Source organism: Vigna umbellata, chromosome 2, assembly GCF_029865625.1.
Source record: "Vigna umbellata cultivar VRB3 chromosome 2, Vumbellata_1.0, whole genome shotgun sequence".
In the NCBI taxonomy this organism is placed as follows: Eukaryota; Viridiplantae; Streptophyta; class Magnoliopsida; order Fabales; family Fabaceae; genus Vigna; species Vigna umbellata.
The window spans coordinates 52,907,405-52,930,208 of record NC_142166.1 but is presented as its reverse complement, the minus strand read 5'-3'; the positions used below and the strand labels follow the sequence as shown (position 1 = coordinate 52,930,208).

Below are 22,804 nucleotides of genomic sequence, written 5' to 3'. Positions count from 1 at the left end.
TTTTTGACAACATTTAGACACGCGCACACGTGTCAAAATCTGAGTGGTCCATTTTCATTTAATTTTTCCAACTGGACCACTCAGATTTTGACACGTGTGCGCGTGTCTAAATGTTGTCAAAAATGGTTGTTCAAGTATCATTTTCCATTAGTTTTTTTTCTTTCTTTCTTCTTCTGTCTTGCACTACTCTTGGTTTCTAAACCTAAGTTGTTGGACTCTGGTAGTAACCGGAGTCACAACGATTGGAAAGGGACTTCGCATGTGGGGATCTCTCGAAGGGGTTGTGACGTGTGGAGGATCTCTACCCCGCATTATAGCAAACCCTAGATGGATTTTTTGAAGCAAGAGTTTTCAATCTCTAGCGCAAGACACCGACGACAAAAGTAAGAGTCTTCAAGCGCTCTAGAGATCCAATAAAAGGAAATCCAAACGCTTCGGCCTAAACGAGGGTGCACGAGGAATGGATCTAGCCAAACACTTCTTCATCAAAATGAAACACGTCATCTTCTTTCCCAAATCTCTTATCAGTGGTGGAGCTATACGGCATTGCAGCAGGCCGAGAGAGATTATTACTCTCGCAACCTCTAGAATCACTTCAATTGCGGAGTCACTACTCTCCTTGTTCACTTGTCATGACGGAGCATGGAACGGATGGAAAGCAAAAAATGTACATGAGAGGATTTAAGAACTGAGTCTTCTTGTTTTTAAGAGATTATGAGACTGTTGAAAATGAATTTGGAGATAAAGTTTAGAAAAACAATACTTTGACACGCTGAAAGTAATTTACACTCATTTGACACGCGGTGGCCCATTTAGTGTCAATGTGATTAAGGGTAAATTTATCATTGATGGTGGGCTGCTACTGCACTGGTTTGGAAAGAAAATAAATGGAACGATGCGTTTCAGTGAAGGAAGCTGCTGCATTAGCGTCTCTCTCTGATTTCAATTTTTCAAAAGTCTACCATTTCATTTTGGAAGAAGAACTCTTCGTGCAGGTTAGGGTTGAGAGAGAACGCGAGAAAGAAAAAAAAAAGGAGAACTCTATGGCTCCCACTTAACCGGAGGCTGGACATGATCGGAAGAGTTCCAATCGGCAAAGTTATGATTAGTGTGGAGCTCGAGAAAAGAAGGTCGACCTCTCTATCAGAAGTGCGAAGTATGATAGGTTTGTCCCCTTTGTATTTTCTCCCCTTTCTACTGTTTGAAGAATATAAAATATAAGCACTTGATAATTGAATCAAGTTGTATGCTTCTTCTTCCTTTCTTTTTTTCACATCATTTGTCTATGTTTCCTTTTCTTTTTGTTTCATTTTCGAAAACCCTAAAGTAAAGGGGGCAAGGGTGTGAGACAGAGAGTTGCGCTAGGGAGAACGAGATACATGAAATTTGAACCAAGGGGTTGCAGTAAAGAGGAAATCGAACAAGTATGAGGAGTTAAACTTTTCCGTTTTGTGATTGCTATGATGTGAGAAGCTTTTATGGTAATTCTATGTCTTTTTGTTCGGATTCAGAATGAATTTTTGTGTCTTACGTTAAATGGTATGCTTGGTACATTGGTCCTGTCTTATATTTTTTATTTGAGGATAACATAATGTTTTTGGTTGAGTTTTTCTTGGCCATGCGTTATTGTCGCAAACTTTTTTTTTCTTTCCATAGAACCAATTCTTTTCTCCATTTCTGGTTCTATGATAAATTGCAGGATATCGAAATTTTAGTGCATTTAAGAATAGTTTTTCTTACAGTAGAAAACATAGGTGTTTATTTTTTATGACTGTTATGCAATTTTGATCCTGTACTACTTTGTTGTGGTTGTTTCATATATATATATATATATATACTTAATTACTTTGTGTAAGAAAAGAAGTGTTTCAATTCTATAATTGATGACTGCGCTAGTATAGATTGAATCAGTGAAATTTTGGTGTGGTTGATCATTAAGGGTTTACTATAATGGATGACTGCGCTAGTAATGTTTTATTATCTTTTGTTTTTTACTAAAATTAAATATTTTTTTATTACTTTATGTTTTGACAAAAAAATATATGTTTTTGATTAAACATCAATTATTAAATAATAGTTGATGGCTAATATATGTTGATTTAATTTACTGAATTATAATAAAGGGGAAAAAATACTTATCCTCACATAATACTTTTTTATAGATTTCAAAATTTATATGAGAAAATAAATGTTAAAGTGTTTAATTTCTAGTATTTAGTTAATTATAATCTATAATAAAATTTAATAAAAATGTTCATTTTAACTATATTTTTAATTTCAATTATTTTATTTTTTAAAATTAAAAAATACATCTTAAAATATCTTTTAACAAATTTAAAATAACTAAAAATTATATTTGCTAAGTCTCTGTTCAGAAAAGGGAAAATAGATAGAAAAATGAAAAAAGAAAAATATGTGAAAAATAAAATAAAAATTGTTTAGTTAAAGAAATTAAAAATTGAAAAAAATATATTAATGCAATTGCTATATAAAAAAAACTAAAATAATGACAACTTCATCTATTATTAATTTAAAACATAACATAATATGGAATCGATTCCAAACTTTTTGGAAGAAATCAGTTACACATTAAAGTCGATTTTTTTCTCCTTCATCTACAACATCATGGTTTTTTAGACCATCATCAAAGTTGTATTAACAATTTGACACCACTTTTTGGAAGCTAAAAAAAAAAAGCTCAACAATTTGAAAGCTTGATTAACATATGGGGAAGTCCTTCTTTGCAATGTCTGGAATCAGTAACAACAACATAAAAAATAATGTAGACATTCTTGTACACATATTGAGAGCAGAACTTTCTGAGACTAAGAAATGAACATTCTGCATTTGAGAGAAAAATGCTAGTGAGAAATAAAAAGGTGCTGCTGAGAGAAACAAAACGTGATTGAATGTAAGTGAGATTGGTTAACGAGAGAAAAGGAAAACCATATATTGTGAAGATAAACATATGCTAACATGATAGACATCCTCGGAGCCCATTTTCCTTCCTGTAATGGCAATTTTCTTATTTTGTATTTTTTTTTTTTGCAAAAATCTTGGTAGCAACAGTGGCAATACTTTCATTTGTCTTCATATAGATTATAGATAGATTATAAATATATTATGGATTATAAATTATAGATATAGATTATACATAGATTATAAATATATATAGATTATCTAAACATTACTTGATTCTATACTAAGAGAAATTCAATTTTCTTTTAAAATGATCACATGCACAACTTTTAATCCTATATATATATATATATATATATATATATATATATATATATATATATATATATATATATATCCAAAACTTTTCAAAATCAAAGAGTAAACAAAAGTTTTTCTAAAAAAATTATGATGGGATATATTTTTTTTGTTCTATACAAGGATTCTTAAGATGAATTATGATATACCAAAGGATAAGTGGATTCTTAATAAAAATATATTAAGTGTTCTTTGAAAAATAATGAATTTTGTAAAATGAAATTTGATAGTTAATTTTTTTTCTATGTTTATATTTAAATAATAAAATATTTATATTTCATCACAATTATAATGTCACTATACTTAACTGCATGTCATTTTAAATGCTTAAAAAATTTTAAAAAAATCCAAAATTGACTAATGGTATATAATTATAGACTTTTGTTTAACTTTAACTAAAATTGAAAAATATACGTAAAGGTAGAGTAAAATTGTAATTTAGCATTTTTCATTTCAATATAAAATTGTTTAACTTTGGTCCAACAATTAGACTTGTCTTACAATTTTTACGGGAAAATAGAGAAAAAAAATATAAAAGTAAAACTGAAGGATTAAGATTAAGGAGATTTAAACAACAGCAAACTTTTTTAACTGCAACTTTTTTTTATATTTATATGTTGTGTTAGTTTCTAAACCATTTAGGGACAAGGTTTTAACAAGTGTCATGTTTTAAATAATTAGTTCTCTTGTAACCTTTCAATTTAATTTTATACACAGTTTTTTAAGCAAATAATTGTAATTTAAAAGGATATGAAATTAGATATGGACCATCAAATAGATTAAAAAAATTAAAATTAAACTTTATTTTTTCTTTCTCTCTTCATCGATTAAAATTAGATTCACGTTATATATTGTTCGAAGCTCTTCAAAGTTATTCTTTAATAAGGGCATTATTAAATAATAACTTTAAAAGAAGACCACTATAATAAGAAATTTTATTCACTTTATTTTTCTACTTTTCGATCCAATATAAGTAAAATGAAATTATTTTAAGATCATATAATCTGAAAACGTATGACCCACTTCCCAGTGCTTTGTTCAAATAAAAAGATCGTCGAGGAAAGTCATGTAAGCATGGACGAAATTCCATACATGTCAACGAGTTACAATTTTAATTAAAAAAGATAGCAGTTTTAATTAAAAAAAAAATCATCGTGTTCACCAATTTTGTTCCATTAAACGGTGGGAATCGATTTTAGAGGGCTGAAAATCGATTCCCCTATGTATTTAAGCTGAACGAATCGATTCTGTGGGAGGAACTATGTGAAGAGAATCAATTCTCTCCTACCATGGAATCGATTTTCTATCATTTTTTGAGCTACCAAATCAATTCTGCTATACAAGATGTGTTTTTGAGGTTGAGAAAATGAATACAGTCCAGTAATAAATACTAGGGTGGACCCTGTAATTACTGCTATCTTATATGAGTCATGCATATATGATATAACTCTCGTGGACAGTAAAAAGAATGGATTATTATTCATTTATGAGAATGCCATTTCTAATCACAAAGTTTGAACCTCAAAATTTTGTTTAACATAACTGAGTTCAGTGACACTAAGATCAACCACTTGTGAGTAAATAATATAAGTGGTTACGAAATGTTTCAAATCTAATTGAAAATAATTGTAATAATAATATAAAAATTATTATTCAAGAAAATATAATTGAAATTTCTTTCCTACAAAGTCATATTAATTTAAATATGTTTTTTCAATTTAATTCTTTTTCTAATTTAAAATAACAACTTCAACCTCATTTTAAAATAATTTACACTATTTAAATTGATATACACTTTATTTAAAAAAAATAACAATCATCTAATTTTATTTATTAAAATATTTTTTTAATCTATTTTATCCAATAAATAATACGTCATTTTTACCTTAATCTAAATAACCTCATCAAAATTCATTCAAATCTATTTCAAAAATTCATCTCCCAATACAACCAAAGCATTAATCTTCCATGATGTTTTTATTAGACGTGAGGGCAAAAAGGGAAAACACACGAGGTATTAAGTGCTTATTGGAATGCACGTGCTGGCAAGAGAGAGAAAGATCCCTGCTACTGAGCGTTAGAGAGAAGGTAGAGAAAAGAAGCTTCTCTTCTAGGGTTCAAAGACGAACGAAGAACCCACACCCTCACACGCAGATTAAAGAAGGAGATGATGAAAGCAAAGAGAGAGCACAAAACAAGGTACTGAATAACTTCTCTGTATTTCTGTGTCTCTTTCAAAAAAATATGATTTACAGCTTTTATATGAAAACTGTTCTGTTTTGTTTATTCTAACAGTTTTTATATAAATAAATCGCGTATAGGATAGGTTGCACACCTCCACCTTTCTATGGTTTCATAATAAATGATCTTTTATCTTTTCTGTTTTGTTTAGTAAAATAAATATTAATATTTTATTTTTATTAATTTTATTTGAATTTAGTTAAAATAATTAAAAACCTGTTTAATATGTTATTATGAGTACATATTAAAAAGATTAATGTTAATGCGTAATTAATTTTAAAAAAAGATTATATTAATTATTAATGAAATTAATAAAGAATTAAAACCAGTTAAGATTGTTGTGCTACAGATGTAGTTTCTGTTTGATTATACTTAAAAAAAGGTTTTCATATCATATTTTTTGTGTGTTTGGGGGCAAGGAAGATGAATAAGTGGTGAAGCGAGGAGCGGAGAAGAGGTTTGGATCGAATGTGAATGGAAGGAGGGCGGGAAGAGGATGTGATTGCTATGTCGTCTGATCTGATCGTAGACTCCTAACTGATTGCAATTTGGCAGCAGATGCAATGAACTGAGTAACACACAGACTTCTTATTCAAGATTGAATCCCAATTTGCATCGGAATGTCTCCACGTCCGCTGCTACTTTTCTTCGTCTTTATGGTATGGATCTTTATCCCTCTCTCCAATTTCCAACCCCTCCTACCTAATTCTTTCGATTAATCTTCTCCGTAGCTTCTCTTTCACGCTCCACATTCTTCAGACGTTTCAACAACCAAGTAAGTAACAACTCCACTCTCCCCTTTTCTTTTTTTGTCTTTGCTTTTCTCCTCCCAATCCTCATTTCTTCTTTTCTACAGAGCTTCTACGTCCCTCTATGATTGCGACCAATGTCATCGCGCTAAGGTCTTTTCATATAAGATATTCGTCTTATCAATATATACTTTATCTATATTTACTCCATTTTTATGTCTTCCTCAATATCTACATCTATTGCTGGGTTCGCAGGAACGCGACATTTCCACGACTACAAACCGCCTCAATCCCAATGAAAAGGTTTTTTACCCCAACCCATTATTTAAACCTACCGGAGTGGATCCATACATAAGCTTATATTGTCAGTAATGATTTTATGCAGGACATTGATATAATTGCAACATACAGCGATGCTTCTGGCCATGTTAGACTTGCTAGGTTGAAAATGAGGGATTTATCTGATTCCTGGATCTGGGAAAACCCTACTAATGGGAACAACGAGTATCAAAAGAGCTCCCAGGTGCTTTAGTTTGATTTTATCCTCTCTTTTTTTTATCGGTTCAAGCCGATCTGTAATTTGGAAGGACTTAATATGTAGCCAGATTACATAAACTATGTGGCGAATGTCAGTTATGAAATTTCTAAACATTAATTCACCTTAGAAGACTGGAAAAGCCATTCATCACACTATTGTCAAAGGAGGCTACTGTGAAATGAAAAGAAAACACCCCAAGTTAATGGGAGATCGTATTGTGTGAAGGGAGAAAAATCCCAGATGGAAGAGATGTGAGCCAAAGAGATGTGAGAGGGTCTCTTGTCAGTGAAAGTATTGTCATTTCTTGTAAATCTTGAGTGCTAGACATAGGATTGTATGGTAAATGTATTTTCAAGTATGTCTTAACAACTTGCAATCTTTATTTAAGATAGTAAACCTCCATCAAAGTGTTTCCATGGACATAGGCAAGAGGTTTTAACGATGTTAAATTTGTGTATATTGTTTTTCTCTATGGTTTGGTGTTCCCATTTTTCATCCTTGTTGAAAATGGTTTTTTCCCAACAAACTACAACCTTTGACACATTGGCAATTTTCATTATCCAGGAATCGACGGAATCGTATCAAACCGATTCAAGTTTTGAAGACAATCCCAAGCACTCCATAGATGAACGTAGTCCTGAAGAAAACAAAGTTGAAATTCCCCATCCCTCGTTAATGACACCGATGAAGATCAAACGTCGAGTAATTGTCTAGTTTTCTCTTTCACTACTCAAGCAAACAAAAGTAATAGGGACAAGCATGGCACTTCTCATACAAATGTTGTGTATAAATTTTTATAACTTTTGGTCCAATGGTATAATTTTAGGTGTTGTCTCTTAAATTTTAATCATTTTTCTTTGTTTTGTTCCCTCAAGTATTTTGTTTTTGTGATTAGTCCCCTCTGATAATGGCTAATCTTTCCCTGAATAGAGACAAGTGGAAGAATGCTTGTTCAGTTTTTTTTTCCTGTTGTTTTTTAATATTTTTCTATCCCTTAGGTAATGCGGCAAGAAAGAAGGAAAGCCCGTACCGCTGAACTTACACAGGAAAACCGAGAAACTAACAATCACATGGTATCAGCAGCAATTAAACACACTGAAGAATTTGATACCACTGTCAAGGGAAAGTATAGTATATGGAGGAGAGAATATGAAAACCCAAATTCTGATTCAACTCTGAAACTCATGCGTGATCAAATAATAATGGCCAAAGCCTATGCTAATATTGCGAAGTCTAAGAACAATACTGTTCTATACGAAGCTCTTCTCAAGCACTCCAGTGATAGTCAACGGGCTATAGGAGAAGCCAGTTCTGATACAGAGCTTCACCTTGGGTATATATGTATTTCCTTGGTCTTGTTTCTCTAGCTTATTAGGTTTTTCCAATTTTCATGCAAGGTTACAATTTATTGCATTTGCTAGAGCACTTGATCGGGCAAAAGCTATGGGTCATGTTCTTTCCATAGCAAAGGATCAACTTTACGACTGCCTTTTGGTGGAAAGGAAATTAAGGGTGATGCTTCAATCAACCGAAGATAGAGTCAATGTACAGAAGAAAAGGAGTGCATTCTTGATTCAGCTGGCTGCAAAAACTGTGCCTAGACCATTACATTGTCTTCCTCTGCAACTTGCAGCGGATTATTACCTGCAGGGCTATCATAAGAAAGGAAATCTTGACAAAGAAAAGATTGAAGATCCATCTCTCTACCATTATGCTATATTTTCTGATAATGTGCTGGCTGCATCTGTGGTTGTTAATTCTACTGTGCAAAACGCACAGGAACCTGAGAAGCATGTGTTCCATATAGTGACGGATAAATTGAATTTTGCAGCAATGAGAATGTGGTTTCTCACCAACCCTCCTTCTAGAGCAACTATCGAAGTTCAGAATATTGATGATTTCAAGTGGTTGAATTCCTCGTATTGTTCTGTTCTACGTCAACTTGAATCAGCAAGAATCAAGGAATATTACTTTAAAGCTAATAATCCTTCCTCCCTATCTGTTGGTTCTGACAATCTAAAATATAGAAATCCTAAATACTTGTCGATGTTAAATCACTTAAGGTTCTACCTTCCTGAAGTTTATCCAAAATTAAACAGAATTCTATTCTTGGATGATGACATTGTAGTGCAGAGGGATTTGACACCACTTTGGTCAGTTGATTTGAAAGGTATGGTGAATGGTGCTGTGGAAACGTGCAAGGAGAGCTTCCATAGGTTTGATAAATACCTAAACTTTAGTAATCCACTGATTTCCAATAACTTCAGTCCTGAGGCGTGTGGCTGGGCATTTGGCATGAATATTTTTGACTTGAAGGAGTGGAAGAAACGAAACATTACTGGTATCTATCATCGATGGCAAGATATGGTAAATTTCACTAATCTTGTTCCTTCTTTTAAGGTTATTTACATATATTAATCAGAAAATCGTTTTATGAAATTAGTTGCCTGAAGGTTCATGTGTGCATTATGCCAATGTCTATTTTCTTGTTCAGGTTTCAATTTCAAATACCAGAAAGCCATGATGTTTACTGTTTTTGTAAATGTAGATAGATAGTCGTTTCTTGTTTTCTGATGTAGAATTAATCGTTTGCAGAATGAGGATAGAACCCTCTGGAAGCTTGGAACCTTACCTCCCGGACTAATCACCTTTTATAATCTGACCTATCCGTTAGATCGAGGATGGCATGTTTTGGGACTTGGCTATGACCCAGCTCTGAACCTGACAGAGATAGAGAATGCCGCTGTCATTCACTACAATGGAAATTACAAGCCATGGTTAAATCTTGCTGTTTCCAAATATAAATCTTACTGGGCCAGATATGTTAAGTTGGATAATCCATACCTTCGAGTTTGCAACCTTGGTGAATAGTGATTTTTTTGTCCTGCGCTAGCAGATTGTTTCTTGAGAATGGTACCTAACTAGAACGTAATATAGCTGTTTCTTTTAAAAAACCTCGTGCGGTAAACATTTTAATCGTCCTGAAATTGGCTTTTTTTCTTAATTTAATCCAGGGCGGTGTAAAAAATCAAATTTAGTTCTTGATCCTGCTAATTAGTAATAAATTCGATTAGAGAAATTTGCAGTAAACAGATTAATTTCCAATACTACGAATCAGTTTATTTAGTAACTAAACTTTACTATAAGGCAAAAATTTAATTAAAACGAAATCTAAAAGAATTCTTTGAAAGTTAATAGGTTAGTTTCAAGTAAAATGATCCTTTTACTATGTTAATTAATATAATGGTTAAAAAAACGCTTTGTACAAAAGAATAGATTCAATATTTTGAAGTCAATTTTAAGGTAATCAAATAAGTATCCCAATGGAACCGTGGTTTAAACTAAAAGATTTAGTATAAAAAAATACTTATTATCAATATTTTTACCAATAGAAAAAATCTTCGTTTTATATAATCTATACCTATATATATATAAAGAAATTCATCAATTCTATTGTTTCTTTCAAATTAATTATTTTTTTTCTAATTTGACCATTTTTTCGAACTTCATTTTTTATATAATATTTATGCAAATTTTGAAAGTGGATATTTGTTTTTGAAAATCTCAAAATTAGCCTTTTAATCCGTCGTAGTTCTAAATTGTAATGAATGGTTTTCTTGAGCCTCAACATATCTAGCGATGTGGTAAATGAGCACTGCAATGAATATAGTATTTAATTACTATCGTGCTTGTTTATACGCAGAAGTCATAATAGGCAACCCCATTGGAACATTTTTATCAAGAAAGACATCAATCTAATATAGATTTTTTAAAATTAAAAGTTTTTCTTATATGATAGTTTATAAATAATGTAAATTAAAATAGTACTTTTTTTATATATAAGAAATAAGGGAGGAAAGTTGTGAAAAATGGTAAAAGTTGAAAGCAGAAAATAAGGTGTTAAGTGGGGCTGGTGCTGCCAAATGCATTAGTTGAATGATTTAGTGGCGAAGCATGAAAGAGGAATAGTCTAACTGTGCGGCTCTGAGATGATCTATTTATGTCTTTACACTCCTCAAGATCTGCATCGCATGTCAAAAGAACCCACTCTTGAGCATCGTCCAAATACTTCACCTGAATTTTGCTCATCTCCTTCAGATTGAAACGTCTTGCAATTTCCATCTGCAAATCTCTGAATCCGCAATTTGGTTGCAAGCTAAAACGAATTTTTTCATCTCCAAAAGTAGCTTTCACCCTGAAAGTACCACCGCCTGTGTTCCAGACACTGCTGGTTTGGGGCAGGGGAGGTAGAGCATCCAGGCTTTGAATGGGAATGGGAATGGAAATGGGAATAGGAGGATGGTGGACTTGCATTGATGCGCCAACTACTGATTGCTTATCTGACATCAGAATAATCTCAGGGTTGTTATTATTGTTGCTGCTGATCAGAGTGGTTGATTGGTTCAAACTGGGGTTACAACTCTGACTGCAAGACGAAGTGGAAGTAACTCCTTGGTTACTAAACAACCCATTTTCGGAATAAAACTTGGAATTATCACTGTTTATCTTGGGTGATTCAGAAACACCATTGGCAGAGCTCAACTCTGGAAAACTGGTGTAGAAGGAGCCAATTTGAATGGCACCTTCGGCACCCTGGACGGAGTCGATCACAAGTTGAAGTTTCCTTAAGGAGTGCCCCACCTTCTTAATTTTCCTTGAAGGCCACCTCGTGATCCCATGTTGTCTGCATATTCTTTTTAAAGTGGTAGGACATACTGCAATCAGAAGAAGAGAATTATGAATAGCAACACTATAATAGTAACGAGGAAATTGATAGAATATGAATGAGCATGTATGTGTCTCCCACGTACCCCCAATGCTCTTGGCAGCGTCTTTTAGGCTTCCTGCAAAGTATTGTCTTAGAACCGGCAAGCTGATAGTCTTCTCTGCCTTGGTTCGCCTCTTGTCGCCTGATTTCCTGCCACCCCGGCGGCCACCGACACCAGCACCGCTTGTTCCTTCCAAGTCCGAGAATACCTGTTCATTGCAGTTGGTTGTCACCTTGAACTCTTGTTTTGGCTCTTGGAGGTATTCCAGAGACACGGACACACCTTTCCCCTTCTGTTGGGCCTCCATCATATGTGCAATCCATGATGATGATTCCATTTCTTTGCTATGATGATGATGGTGTGATACCAATTCCTCCTCCTCCTCCTTGTCCAGTACAACGTGCAAACTCCGGCAAGCTTGCTGCACCAGCATAGACAAGGAGTTGAGTATCTGCTTCTGGTCTTGGGTGTCATGGCAATCCTTTGGGAGGAAAAATTCGAGGACAAAATCAGAGGAAACACTCCGGAGAGGAATGGCCACAGCGGCATGCAAGCCGAACATGTTTGCATGGTGTGCGAGAGGATATTCAGCCTTGGTGAAGGCAGTGATGTCATTTGCAAAGCAGGGCTTGGAGGTTGTGAAGGCTGTTCCAACCACTCCTTGACCCCCCAAAAGGTGGTACTCAGAGCACGCTTCCAGGAATCCCAATACATCTACATCTGCCACAAAGCATGCTGGATCCACAGTCGACACATAATTCTCATCGTTCGAATGCCCGCATCCACTCTTTCCTTGTTGGATGCAGGGAGCCCATGTCAGAGCCAAAGGCAACTCATGCGCCTTGCACACACATGTCAACACTTGTACTATCTCATTCAATGCACCTTGGTATAACTCGTCAAAACCCTGATATATACATATGATATTCAGCCATATATATATATATATATATATTTATTAATCCAATTTACTCATCAGTCACTTACGTACGTACCTTCACAGTCATGGCTGGTGGAATGAAGTTCTGAAGAGAAGGGGTCCTAAAATCAACACCCTATTCATTAATCGCAATCGTTAAATGCGGTGTCATAACATAAACCCAACATAAAATAATAATAATAATAATAATAACCTGAAGGTTGTGAAGGTCCGGGTTGACGTTGTTGGGCATGAGAATGTCGACAACACCGAGACAAATTCCAGTGCCTCTCTGAAAGACGGGAAGGGCGAGAGATCCAGGACGTAGATCGTAGTGGTGAAGGCGGGTGTAGTCGTGAGTTCTGAGGAAGCGAATGTTGGGAGGCCAGTGATCAGAAAGCCGGTCCTCGTGAAACTGAAAGGATCTTGTTGCATCCCCATTGTTAGTATAGTCGAGGGTGTATGGGAAATCCTGATGGTGATGAATCCCTACTTCACATCCTCTCCGGGCGGGGACCCATACCTGAATCACCATATTGGAGTTCTTGGCGTATTCTTTCAAGTACCCAACTGCAACCACTAATCTCTCTTTCACAGACGAAGATGGCCCCGGATTCCCCCTTGGTCCAATCCACCATCTCTTCCCGACCATCAAACTTTCCGCCTCTGATTCTTCCTCAAATATTATGTGCGCCCCATTCGACTCCATGCTCCTGTTCCACTTTGAAGCCTCCGTGCCACACCCAACCCTTGTTTCCACCCAGCATCCTTCTACAAATAGCTCATCCATAAACTCCGTTTCTGGGGCAAAAATATCTGAGAACCCTCCATATTCCATCTTCCTTCCACTAACTCAAAACACTGCATATATTAAAAAAGCATACAATAATATATCAAACACACACACAGAAACAAGGCAGAATGGGATGATGAGGTACGATCATGACGAGAAAAAGTGAGTGAGTGAGATGAAGAAGAAGAGAGACAAGGAATGTTGTTGTGTATGTATCTGAACGGAGAACTCGGCTTATACAGTAGTCACCTGCTCATCAAAGTCCTGTATTTAATGACCCGGAGAGAACTGCAAATTTTCTAGAAGGTCAGTGGGACCCACGGCTTAGAAAAACGTAGGAGAGGCTTCGCTCCCGTTAATATAGCAACTGACCAAACAGTAATGTTTATTCCCTACTGCTAGGCCATCTCCTGTTACTCCAAATTTCGAAATGTTAAATCAATTTTTAAATTTAATTATTTATTGTTAATTTTATTTTTAATATTATTATTTTCATTAACTTTAGATTAACCCAACTATAGATTTATATTTTGAGAGTTTTTAATTGGAAAATTGATGTGCTGATGTGTCCAACAAAATTATTTAACTTTAGAAATCCTCGGAGTCTGCAGTCCGATCTCTGAGAGGTGTCGCCTAACGAACCTTTTTATTAAAAATGTATAGCTTGTTTTTAAAAAAATGTTTAAATAAAAAGTATAAATTATTTCCAACAATAATATAAAAATATAAATCTTATCAGTCTATTTAAGCTCATTGGTTCATTGACTTAATTAATAGTTTTCATACAAAAAAGGTTATGAGGAAACTTTTTAGGCTTTTAAAAATATAAGGGAAAATCTTAAAAATTGACATATAATAATATATGTTAAAAAATGTGGTTTGGCTTCACTTAATTTTACTTAAACGTAAAAAATGTTATATGAGAAAAATAAAGAAATACCCAGAGTAAAATATATGAGATACGAAGAAGATAGTAGAGAAATGCAATGTATGTGTATGAGTTAAATTGTAAAGTGGTGATGATATGTGAAATGTGAAATGTACATAAATTGAGAGTAATAGAGAGAAAACAGGGGTAAAAATATAAATGTGATGAATAATTACTAAACGTAAGAGATATGAAAAGATGTATAAAATAAATAAATAAAAATAAAAGAGTGTGAATGGTTATTGATAACAGTGTGATGTGAGATCCTTAGGAAGAAGGTAGGGTTGAAGAAAAGGCACAGCTCTTACTTGAAGTTGCAGGCTTCCTCAGGATGTTCTTCCACTTGGCAGTCGTAGAAATTTTGTGCAAAAAGTGTAAAAGAATTGGAATGGTAAGTATTTAGAATTTTGAGATTTAAACCCAAAAAAAAAAGGGTTTTAATGATACTGCACCGCGTCATCCGAATTCCAAGTTGATACCGTGAAAAGAAAATCGATCCCATCTGATTGGTGGATGAATTGACCGAAAACTTAAACAAAATAAGAACTGTTGTTAAACCTTGGGCATGGTTATTCAAGCTAGACAGATCGGTGGTTTTTGGTTTCTTTGAAAATGAAAGGGAATAATTCTTATTGCTCAGATTTGTTGAAATAAGATTCTCAGACAACTCATACAGATCACTTTCACTTAAGTTAATCCTTTCTCTCTCTGTCTCTCTCTATCTCTCTCTCTATATATAAACTCCTATAAGGATCAACATCAAACAACTTGTTACCAGAGATTCTATTACGTTAATGATTTTCTTTTTCGTAGTAAAATATTACATTAAAGATTAATTGAGCTTATTTTAGTCAAGGGATGGTTCGGCTTTAATAGAAGTTGGAAAACATGGCAAAAGATATATATCACAAGATTTCAAGGATAGATACAAATTTTGGGACTCATTTTTTAGTTTTTATTTAAATAAGATATTTATACATATTATATATATTTTTTATTACGTGTTTCAATTACACGTATATAAATAATTGGTAATTAAAAGGAAAAGTTTATTGTAAATCTAGAATACTATCAATTTCAGATTTTAAACGTATTTTTAATACACGAAAGATAAATATGTTTAAATGGTAGATGTGTTAGTCTTTTATATGATTTGCTTAATTAATATGTGGTTTATATTTTTGTGTGTAAATGTTTAGTGAATTATTAAGACACTGATTTTAGGTATAACTCAATCCTTTAAAAATGATTTAATAATATAAAATTTGTTTTTATTTATATATTATACTTTGATTTTATTTTTAATTTTTGAAAATCTTCAGTATATCTTTTTATGTTGAAAATACTGAATGCCTTAAGGATATCAAATATGAAAATTGAGAAAATAACTATTATAAATTTAAATATCAATTAAAATTGATTTTTATAACTTTGATGTCATAAGGTAATACGTTTAATTCTAACTCGATCTTAAAATCAGTTTAATAAAATAAATTTTATTTTTTCGTATAATATATAATTTAATTTTATATCTAATTAATGTATAATCTTCAACATGAATTAATTGAATACATGAGAAATTAATGGATTATTTGAATTATTAGAATATGTGTATACGACTTTTGTATATGCATGTGAAATTTTTATTCTCTTTTCTTTTGTACTTTGTAGTGAGTGTAGCTTCATAGTGTAATTTGACTGTAATGATTATGTTGTGTTCTTGCATAACAATACATATGAAGACACGTGAGATGCCTCTCTAGGAATGAATAATTTGTATTAAGTCACTAGTACAAAATTTCACGCATTATCACTGAATAATCAACATTAAAAATGAGCGGTATTTTTTTTATAAATAAATATAATTATTAAACATTGTTTAGAATTATAATTCGATGTAAAAGGATATAAAACATCAAATGACTTTTAAATTCGATGTCAAAAGTTGGTGAATTCAATAAAAATTTGAGTGGGAGATTGAAACTTCATTAACTTTATCTTAGCGCGCGATATCTTCTTCTCTTCTTAAATTTTTCTCGAACGAAGTTTGACGAGCATCACATGTAATCTTTCTTTCATTTGATACAAATGCATGTTAATCAATTACTTTATGTATGATTTTTGTTTATTTTAACCGATTATTTTCGTCTTCTTGTCCTTTATAGGCGCATTTTGCTTTCTCTCTCGTTGTGACGAAACTTTATTCCGACGAACCCATCTTTTAAAGGTTAGTTTTCGTTTTCGTTTTCGTTTTCGTTTTGAATAACTTGTTTGTTGAACTTGTTTCTTGTTTTTTTGTTGAACTTGTTTGTTGTGATTGTTTAGTTGAACTTGTTTATTGTTGTTGTTTGATTGAACTTGTTTGTTGTTGGTTATTATTATTTATTGTTGACACTACACTACACGTTCATGGTTCATGTTTTATAAAATACCAAACATTAAAATTTGTTATTTGTTTGCTTTTCAGGTCTTGTAGAGTTGTAAAAAAAATGAGAATTAATTAAAAAAAACAAAAAAAAATTATTAACGTCGAATATTGACAAAAATCGATGTTAAGTTAACGTCGTATATTAACAAAATTCGACGTTAATTTAACGTCGAATTTTTTAAATTCGACATAAATGTCTCCTGATATGTCGTCGTTCGCGAATTCGTCGTTAAAAACCCAAAATCTTCGACATTGTACACGATTTTTGTACTACTGAGTGTTTTGATTTAAATTTTAAATTATATATGTAAATCCTAAGAGAATAAAATTAATTTGTTTAAAATTTTAAACACATATAAATAAATATTAAGCAAATATAGTAGCTTTTGGCATTCCAAGTCTCACTCTATACCATATCAAAAGATCATCTGAACTATTTAAAAAAAGTAAAATAAAAACTGTAATCTAATTGATACGTAAGCTGATAAATATAATAAATTTCTATTAGTCTGTATTCTAGTTTATATGAAATTATAGATAGGATTTTATATAAAGTTAATGGACAATTTTGATATGCTTCAAAAAATTAAATTTAAATCAACAAATTTCTTTTTTAATTTTTGATATAAACATTTGATATATGGAATTTAATACAGTTATATAATTTAATAAATAATATTTTTTTAAAATATAAGAATCATTTTATGAAATTAATTACTAACCAATTAATTTATAGAAAACTTAACATAAAGAATCAAAATTAAAAAGTGAACGAAAATGAGAAACATATTAAGCACTAGTGTTAATTATATCAGTAATATATTCCATAAGTTTTATTTAGCTTTTCTTATTACATAATAATAAATTTTAACTACTTTTAAACTAACTTTCGCTATGTCTTAAATAGATGTAGAAAAACACTTAAAGGTAGATAAATTAAATAAATAGATATGCATTAAAAAAATTAAATTAAATATCCTTATTATTATTAAATTTGGAGTCAACGAGGTAAATTATTATTTTTAGTGGAAGAGATAAACCAATAACCTCTTTCATTTTCTCTTTTACTATTACCATTAAACCAACAACCTTATAGCTCTTCCACCAATTTTTATATGACTTGATTAATTAATCCACCACAAATTAAAAAATTAATTATTTTAATTTGTAACATTGATTTTGTCAGCCAAAATTATCTCTAATATTAATGAGAGAAAACTTTACTTATTTTTTAAAATAAGTATCATATTAAATTATTTATTATTTTAATTGTTATTTATAAAACAAAAATCTAGAGGATACAATATTAAACATTAACCAGTGATGAGGACATAATAAAAAATAAGAAAACATGATCTTTATTATGAACTTTCTTTCTCTTCCGTAGTAAAATATAAACAATATAAAAGATTATAATATCATATTCAAATTAAAACCTTAAAGTTATATAGTGTTTTTCAATATATTATTTGGATTATAATTTGGTTTGTGGAGTAAAGGTTAACCGTTATTCAATATTGGTTCATTCAATTCTTTGTTTAGGATATAGTTAGTCCATCATTTTATTTCAACCTTAGGTTTAAGAAATTATCGTACTTTGATTTTAATGTCAGTATAAATTTTATCGTTTAACGGTAAATATGTATCAAAAGTAATTTTATCGTACTATGATTTTCAAATAAACTTTACCAATCTAATTAAGATCTAAATGAGATAATTGTCATGCTTTCGTTTAAATAATTACCCTTAATTCTAATGCTTATTTAAACTAATCATTTGATTCATATAACTTGAGCAACTGACTCGCTAAATATTTTTAATTAATAAGATTATCTGTTCTTAAACTGGCTGAATGAGTATATAATATAGATTTTAAGACTATAAATTTATTACAATTTGGAGAAGGCTTTTCATAAATACATCATAATGGTTAAAAGCTAAAAAAATGTACCACTTTATTAAGTTGTTTTAAAGACGAGACTTGGTGTGGAATCTAAAGTGACCAACTCATGATTCACAAGGATTCCAAATGTGGGGCACTTTACCCTAAGAAATTAAGAAAAATAATAAGTGAGGGAATTAGAATAATATAATATAATACATATTTCGTAGGCAAAGCTTTCGTCGTGGTGGCTTCCCGGACTGCTGAAAGACACACACACACACACATATATATATATATAGACACATACATCCACAACACTAAACTTCAAAGGCGACATTAATTCTTCACCGCAATCACTAAAGTGACCCTTCAATTATTTTATTTTAAGGATATTCGCCATTACCACCAAATGTATTTTATATTTCAAAATATAACCTATTCCACTTCTCAACTTTCCTCTCAAAAACTACTTTCTCTCACTTTTCTTTTTCTTTTTCTTCCATCATCTCTATAATTACTTTTTTTACATTATATTTCCTCTCACATCTCCACTAATATGCATTATATATTAGATACGGATTATCAGCAAACTCGTAAACCTGATATCTTGAAATGTTCAACTAATAACCAACTAATTATTATTTCCAGTACCACTAGACTAAATTTTCACAAGTGATTAACTTAACTAAGTGATAAAATAACTATTAAAAAAAATACTAAATACGATAAAACTACAAACTAATAATATCTCACTAACGTAGATGAATCTTTTACACCGATTTAACAGAACTTTTTATGCCCCTATAACAAACAACGTAAATAAAGTGCTTAGAAGATATATAGTTCAAAAAATATAATAGGACTTCGGTAAAAATGTTGTATTGAAATGACTAAAAGATGATGAAATGTTACAATATCTTTCAAGCCAAACTAACTAATTCTATGATTAATAAATTTCAAGCCTCGATAACTTTCCTCGTTAAAGTGTATAATTTGAGGATATTTTTTTCTAATAAATATAGCAAATCACGTATTCTAAATTTGGTGATCAAGAATAATGTGTACTCGTGAGAGGTAAATTGTAATAATTAAATATTATTCTAATATTACAAAAAAAAAATGATTCTGAAACCATGACAACAATTCTATATCTTATAATCACGGTGCAATTTTCTTTTTTAATATGTGCAATGCTGGGTCTTGGCCATAAATATAAGTTATAACTTTTGTTTTCTATAGAAGTTGGAACCATTAAGTGCCCAAAATTAAATTAATTAATTACAGTTACATTTGTAAGATTTAAAAGATAATTAAGAGTAATAGATATTTTATTTCTAAATGTCGAGTCCATAAATAAAAAATTGATTATTGAAGTTTTATTTTATAAAGATTATTAAATTTTTTTCTTTTTAAGTTTTAAAAAATTCTTTTATTCTTTTAAAAATTAGATATTGTCTAATCTCGATGTAAGATAGATCAAAATAGTCCAATCAAATTTTTTTATTTGAGTAAATTTATTTTTATCTTGAGTTAGTTTTTAAAAGTTTTATATATATGAATATACAATTGTTTATATAATTCAGTATTGTTCAAGATAAATTTTTATCCGTATCATATTGATAGAAAACCTTCAAATAATTTATTATATCATGTGGAAAGCACTTCAAGCATTTTAATTATTTGACTTTCAAAGATATTTGTCCTTTTTCTCTATTTGCCCTTGTAGGTATTCATCATTTTTTAGCTGGTTAGAGTTATGTTTGTACAAAACACTTGAAGTCGGTTAAATGACCCAACAAACAATAAATCTAATTATTAATGAACATACAATAAATCTAATTATTAACGAACATAGTTAACATACATTTTAGAGTGTGTTATTTATGTTATGATTCATTGATCTTTACCTTAATGAATTTGGACCATAACCCAATTAATTACTAATCTCAAACTATAGTAACTAATTGAGAATAATATAGTTGATACGATGTCATCCTAATTGAACATATAGATACATGTCAGTTTAATAAATCAACGTATACTCGACAAAAACAAGTTTTGACAATTCCAAAAATAATTTAGTTATATACATTTTACCAGTCCACTAAACGTTAACATGGTATATGTTGAAGATTTTACCATTAACAAAACTCTAATTGTTTATTAAACATCACTAAAGAAAAATATAAATTATAAGCGGTAATCTGAAAACCTAATTATATCCTTAAAAAAATAATAAATTATAAATAAATGAAAAACTTCAAAGCTAACAGCATTGAACATGTAGTAAATATTTAAACTTAATGATTTTTATCTTTCTCTCTTGAACATATACTTTGTGACTGTGCATAATATTTTCATCAATTTCCAAAAATAATATTATAGTATTTTCTTACTCCGCCCCCATTTAAAAACTATTTATCTGATTATTAAAATATCTTTATTTGGCCGGCAGGCTTAAGTACATCATGGAACCAAGATATAATTACGGCGTTGCAATAATATCAATAACAGGTTGAGATGATTCTTTAGCGAAAATAATCCAAGCAAATAATGCACACCTAAATGATAATTAAATATAAACATTGAATTTCAATAAAATGGGAAATGTATTATAAGATTAGAGTAAAAGTCAAAACTATTAATTTAAAATAGTATATTTTAATTAAGCTTTTGCTTTATTGTATAAAACGATCTTGTTAAAAAAATAAATAAAACCGTAAATAACGTACTAAAATTGGAGAGTTGAATGACTTAGCTTATGTGGTGATTAAAAGCAGTGGTAAATAAGTATGAGTTGTGTCGCAGTCTAGGATTGATCTAGGATGAATTTGTAAAGAAGAAAGCACGTTAATGGTATTTTAAAGAAAAAGTAAAGCATGTTATGTTAGTAGACAGAAAGCGATTTAATAGTATTGTATTTGGGGTTAGTCATTGAAAATGAAATGAAATATTAAGTATTAGGAAGCTAGAAGCAACTTTAAAAGATAGATTCAACAGACCGGTGACGTTTTTATATATGAGTGTCTCATTTGACGTAGAAACTGTAAGCGGCGAATTGCTTATTTAACAGGGTTGAAATAAAGTACATAGAATGCCACAAAGTTTTCGTAATAAAAGCACTAATCATAGTATGTTACTGTACACTTTTAATGATGATATCCTTTTATATGTCAGCCCCTCAACTTGCGTCTTTCCAACGGAAAGTTCACGTTTTATGCAATGCTTCCTATCATCGTTCACTCTTTATGTTGTGCCATTCGGATTTTCACTAAGCCTAATGCTTAATTTCGTTAGTATATGGAATCCACATATATCCATTTATAAAATATAATAATTTTCAAAAAAAATTATTTTATTTGTATAGATAGATCAGTTTTTTATTGAGTGAATAATCAACTTTCTAGAATAATATTGAAAGAAGATAGTTCCCAATCTAAAGTTTATTTAAATTAGAATAAGTTAATGGATTATGTAAATATTAGATATCAACATTACAAATTGAATATATTAATAAATAAAATATATTTATGAACTTTGGAATCTTATTAGACAGTGATTGGATCAATCATAATTAAAAATTTATTTTAAAATTTACAAATACAAAAGTAAAATAAAAAAAAACATATAATAACATTTATTTTGAATTTAAAATTTTATTGTAATAATTGACTATACACGTGTAATAAGAAATTAAAGATAATTTTATAAAGAAAACTTACAACGATATCAGAAAATTGAAAGAAAAATACAAAAAGGATCTTAATCGTGATCCTCGACTAACATTTATCGTTTTGTAATTTCTAATATTTTTTTGTAAGTAATTTCTAATACCTAATAAGGATAAGGTCTTCAAGTGTACACTTTCATGCCAACAGTTGAGTTTGATATTTTCTATTCCCTAAATATTATAAATTTAATGGTACCGAAAATTAGGTAAAGTTTACTACATTGAATATTTAGCTAACATTAAAATACATCTATTCAACAAAAAAAGGCAATATATATGTCTAAGCAGAACGAAACCAAATTAGAAAAAAAGTTGGAGTATGCTGGGCGGAAGAATCTGATGTGATCTACTTAAGTAATTTAATAATTAAAACATTGTTTAGATAGGCACATCCAATTTAATAATGCCTACACCTACATTGGATTTTCTGTATCATTTAGTAGGGATGTTTCCCGTAATTTCTTACTAATTCTTATCTTATATATTAAACATTTACTTTTGTAATATCGTTACGTTTGCCTCACTTTTAGAACAAAAAGAAAATTTAT

General features: G+C 30.8%; 2 protein-coding genes and 1 long non-coding RNA gene across 4 annotated transcripts; 2 read left to right on the top strand and 1 right to left on the bottom strand.

Moving 5' to 3' along the window:
* Nucleotides 1-87: 87 nt before the first annotated feature.
* LOC148204319 (uncharacterized) lies at nucleotides 88-1,605 on the top strand. Its single transcript, XR_015784557.1, has 2 exons — nucleotides 88-1,165; nucleotides 1,328-1,605. It is a non-coding gene; the product is annotated as an uncharacterized LOC148204319 (long non-coding RNA).
* Nucleotides 1,606-5,312: 3,707 nt separating this feature from the next.
* Nucleotides 5,313-9,696, top strand: GAUT3 (galacturonosyltransferase 3). Of its 2 annotated transcripts, none has more exons than XM_047306433.2 (10): nucleotides 5,313-5,475; nucleotides 5,941-6,176; nucleotides 6,249-6,292; nucleotides 6,374-6,419; nucleotides 6,522-6,569; nucleotides 6,652-6,789; nucleotides 7,369-7,506; nucleotides 7,803-8,137; nucleotides 8,226-9,171; nucleotides 9,400-9,696. In XM_047306433.2, exons 2-10 carry the CDS (start codon nucleotides 6,138-6,140, stop codon nucleotides 9,673-9,675), a joined length of 2,010 nt encoding a protein of 669 aa, XP_047162389.2. In that variant the 5' UTR covers nucleotides 5,313-5,475; nucleotides 5,941-6,137; the 3' UTR covers nucleotides 9,676-9,696. The 2 variants fall into 2 exon arrangements, with proteins under 2 accessions (XP_047162389.2, XP_047162388.2); XM_047306432.2 differs by having other exon boundaries at nucleotides 5,937-6,176.
* A 968-nt stretch (nucleotides 9,697-10,664) lies between these two features.
* Nucleotides 10,665-13,506, bottom strand: LOC124832229 (protein NLP2-like). The gene is made up of 4 exons (XM_088108081.1): nucleotides 12,707-13,506; nucleotides 12,569-12,628; nucleotides 11,616-12,480; nucleotides 10,665-11,519 (listed from the first exon to the last, which is right to left on the bottom strand). The coding sequence occupies exons 1-4, from the start codon at nucleotides 13,328-13,330 to the stop codon at nucleotides 10,705-10,707; spliced, it is 2,364 nt and encodes a 787-aa protein (XP_087964207.1). The 5' UTR covers nucleotides 13,331-13,506; the 3' UTR covers nucleotides 10,665-10,704.
* Nucleotides 13,507-22,804: the final 9,298 nt, after the last annotated feature.

Excerpts from the sequence above, each read along its gene's own strand:
- GAUT3 (XM_047306433.2), top strand. The coding sequence starts at position 6,138 with ATGTCTCCACGTCCGCTGCTACTTTTCTTCGTCTTTATG. Across the intron at positions 6,570-6,651 it reads GCCTCAATCCCAATGAAAAG|GACATTGATATAATTGCAAC; the intron begins GTTTTTTACCCC and ends GATTTTATGCAG. Across the intron at positions 8,138-8,225 it reads GATACAGAGCTTCACCTTGG|AGCACTTGATCGGGCAAAAG; the intron begins GTATATATGTAT and ends TGCATTTGCTAG.
- LOC124832229 (XM_088108081.1), bottom strand. The coding sequence starts at position 13,330 with ATGGAATATGGAGGGTTCTCAGATATTTTTGCCCCAGAAACGGAGTTT. Across the intron at positions 12,629-12,706 it reads CGGACCTTCACAACCTTCAG|GGTGTTGATTTTAGGACCCC; the intron begins GTTATTATTATT and ends ATTAATGAATAG. Across the intron at positions 12,481-12,568 it reads CACCAGCCATGACTGTGAAG|GGTTTTGACGAGTTATACCA; the intron begins GTACGTACGTAA and ends TGTATATATCAG.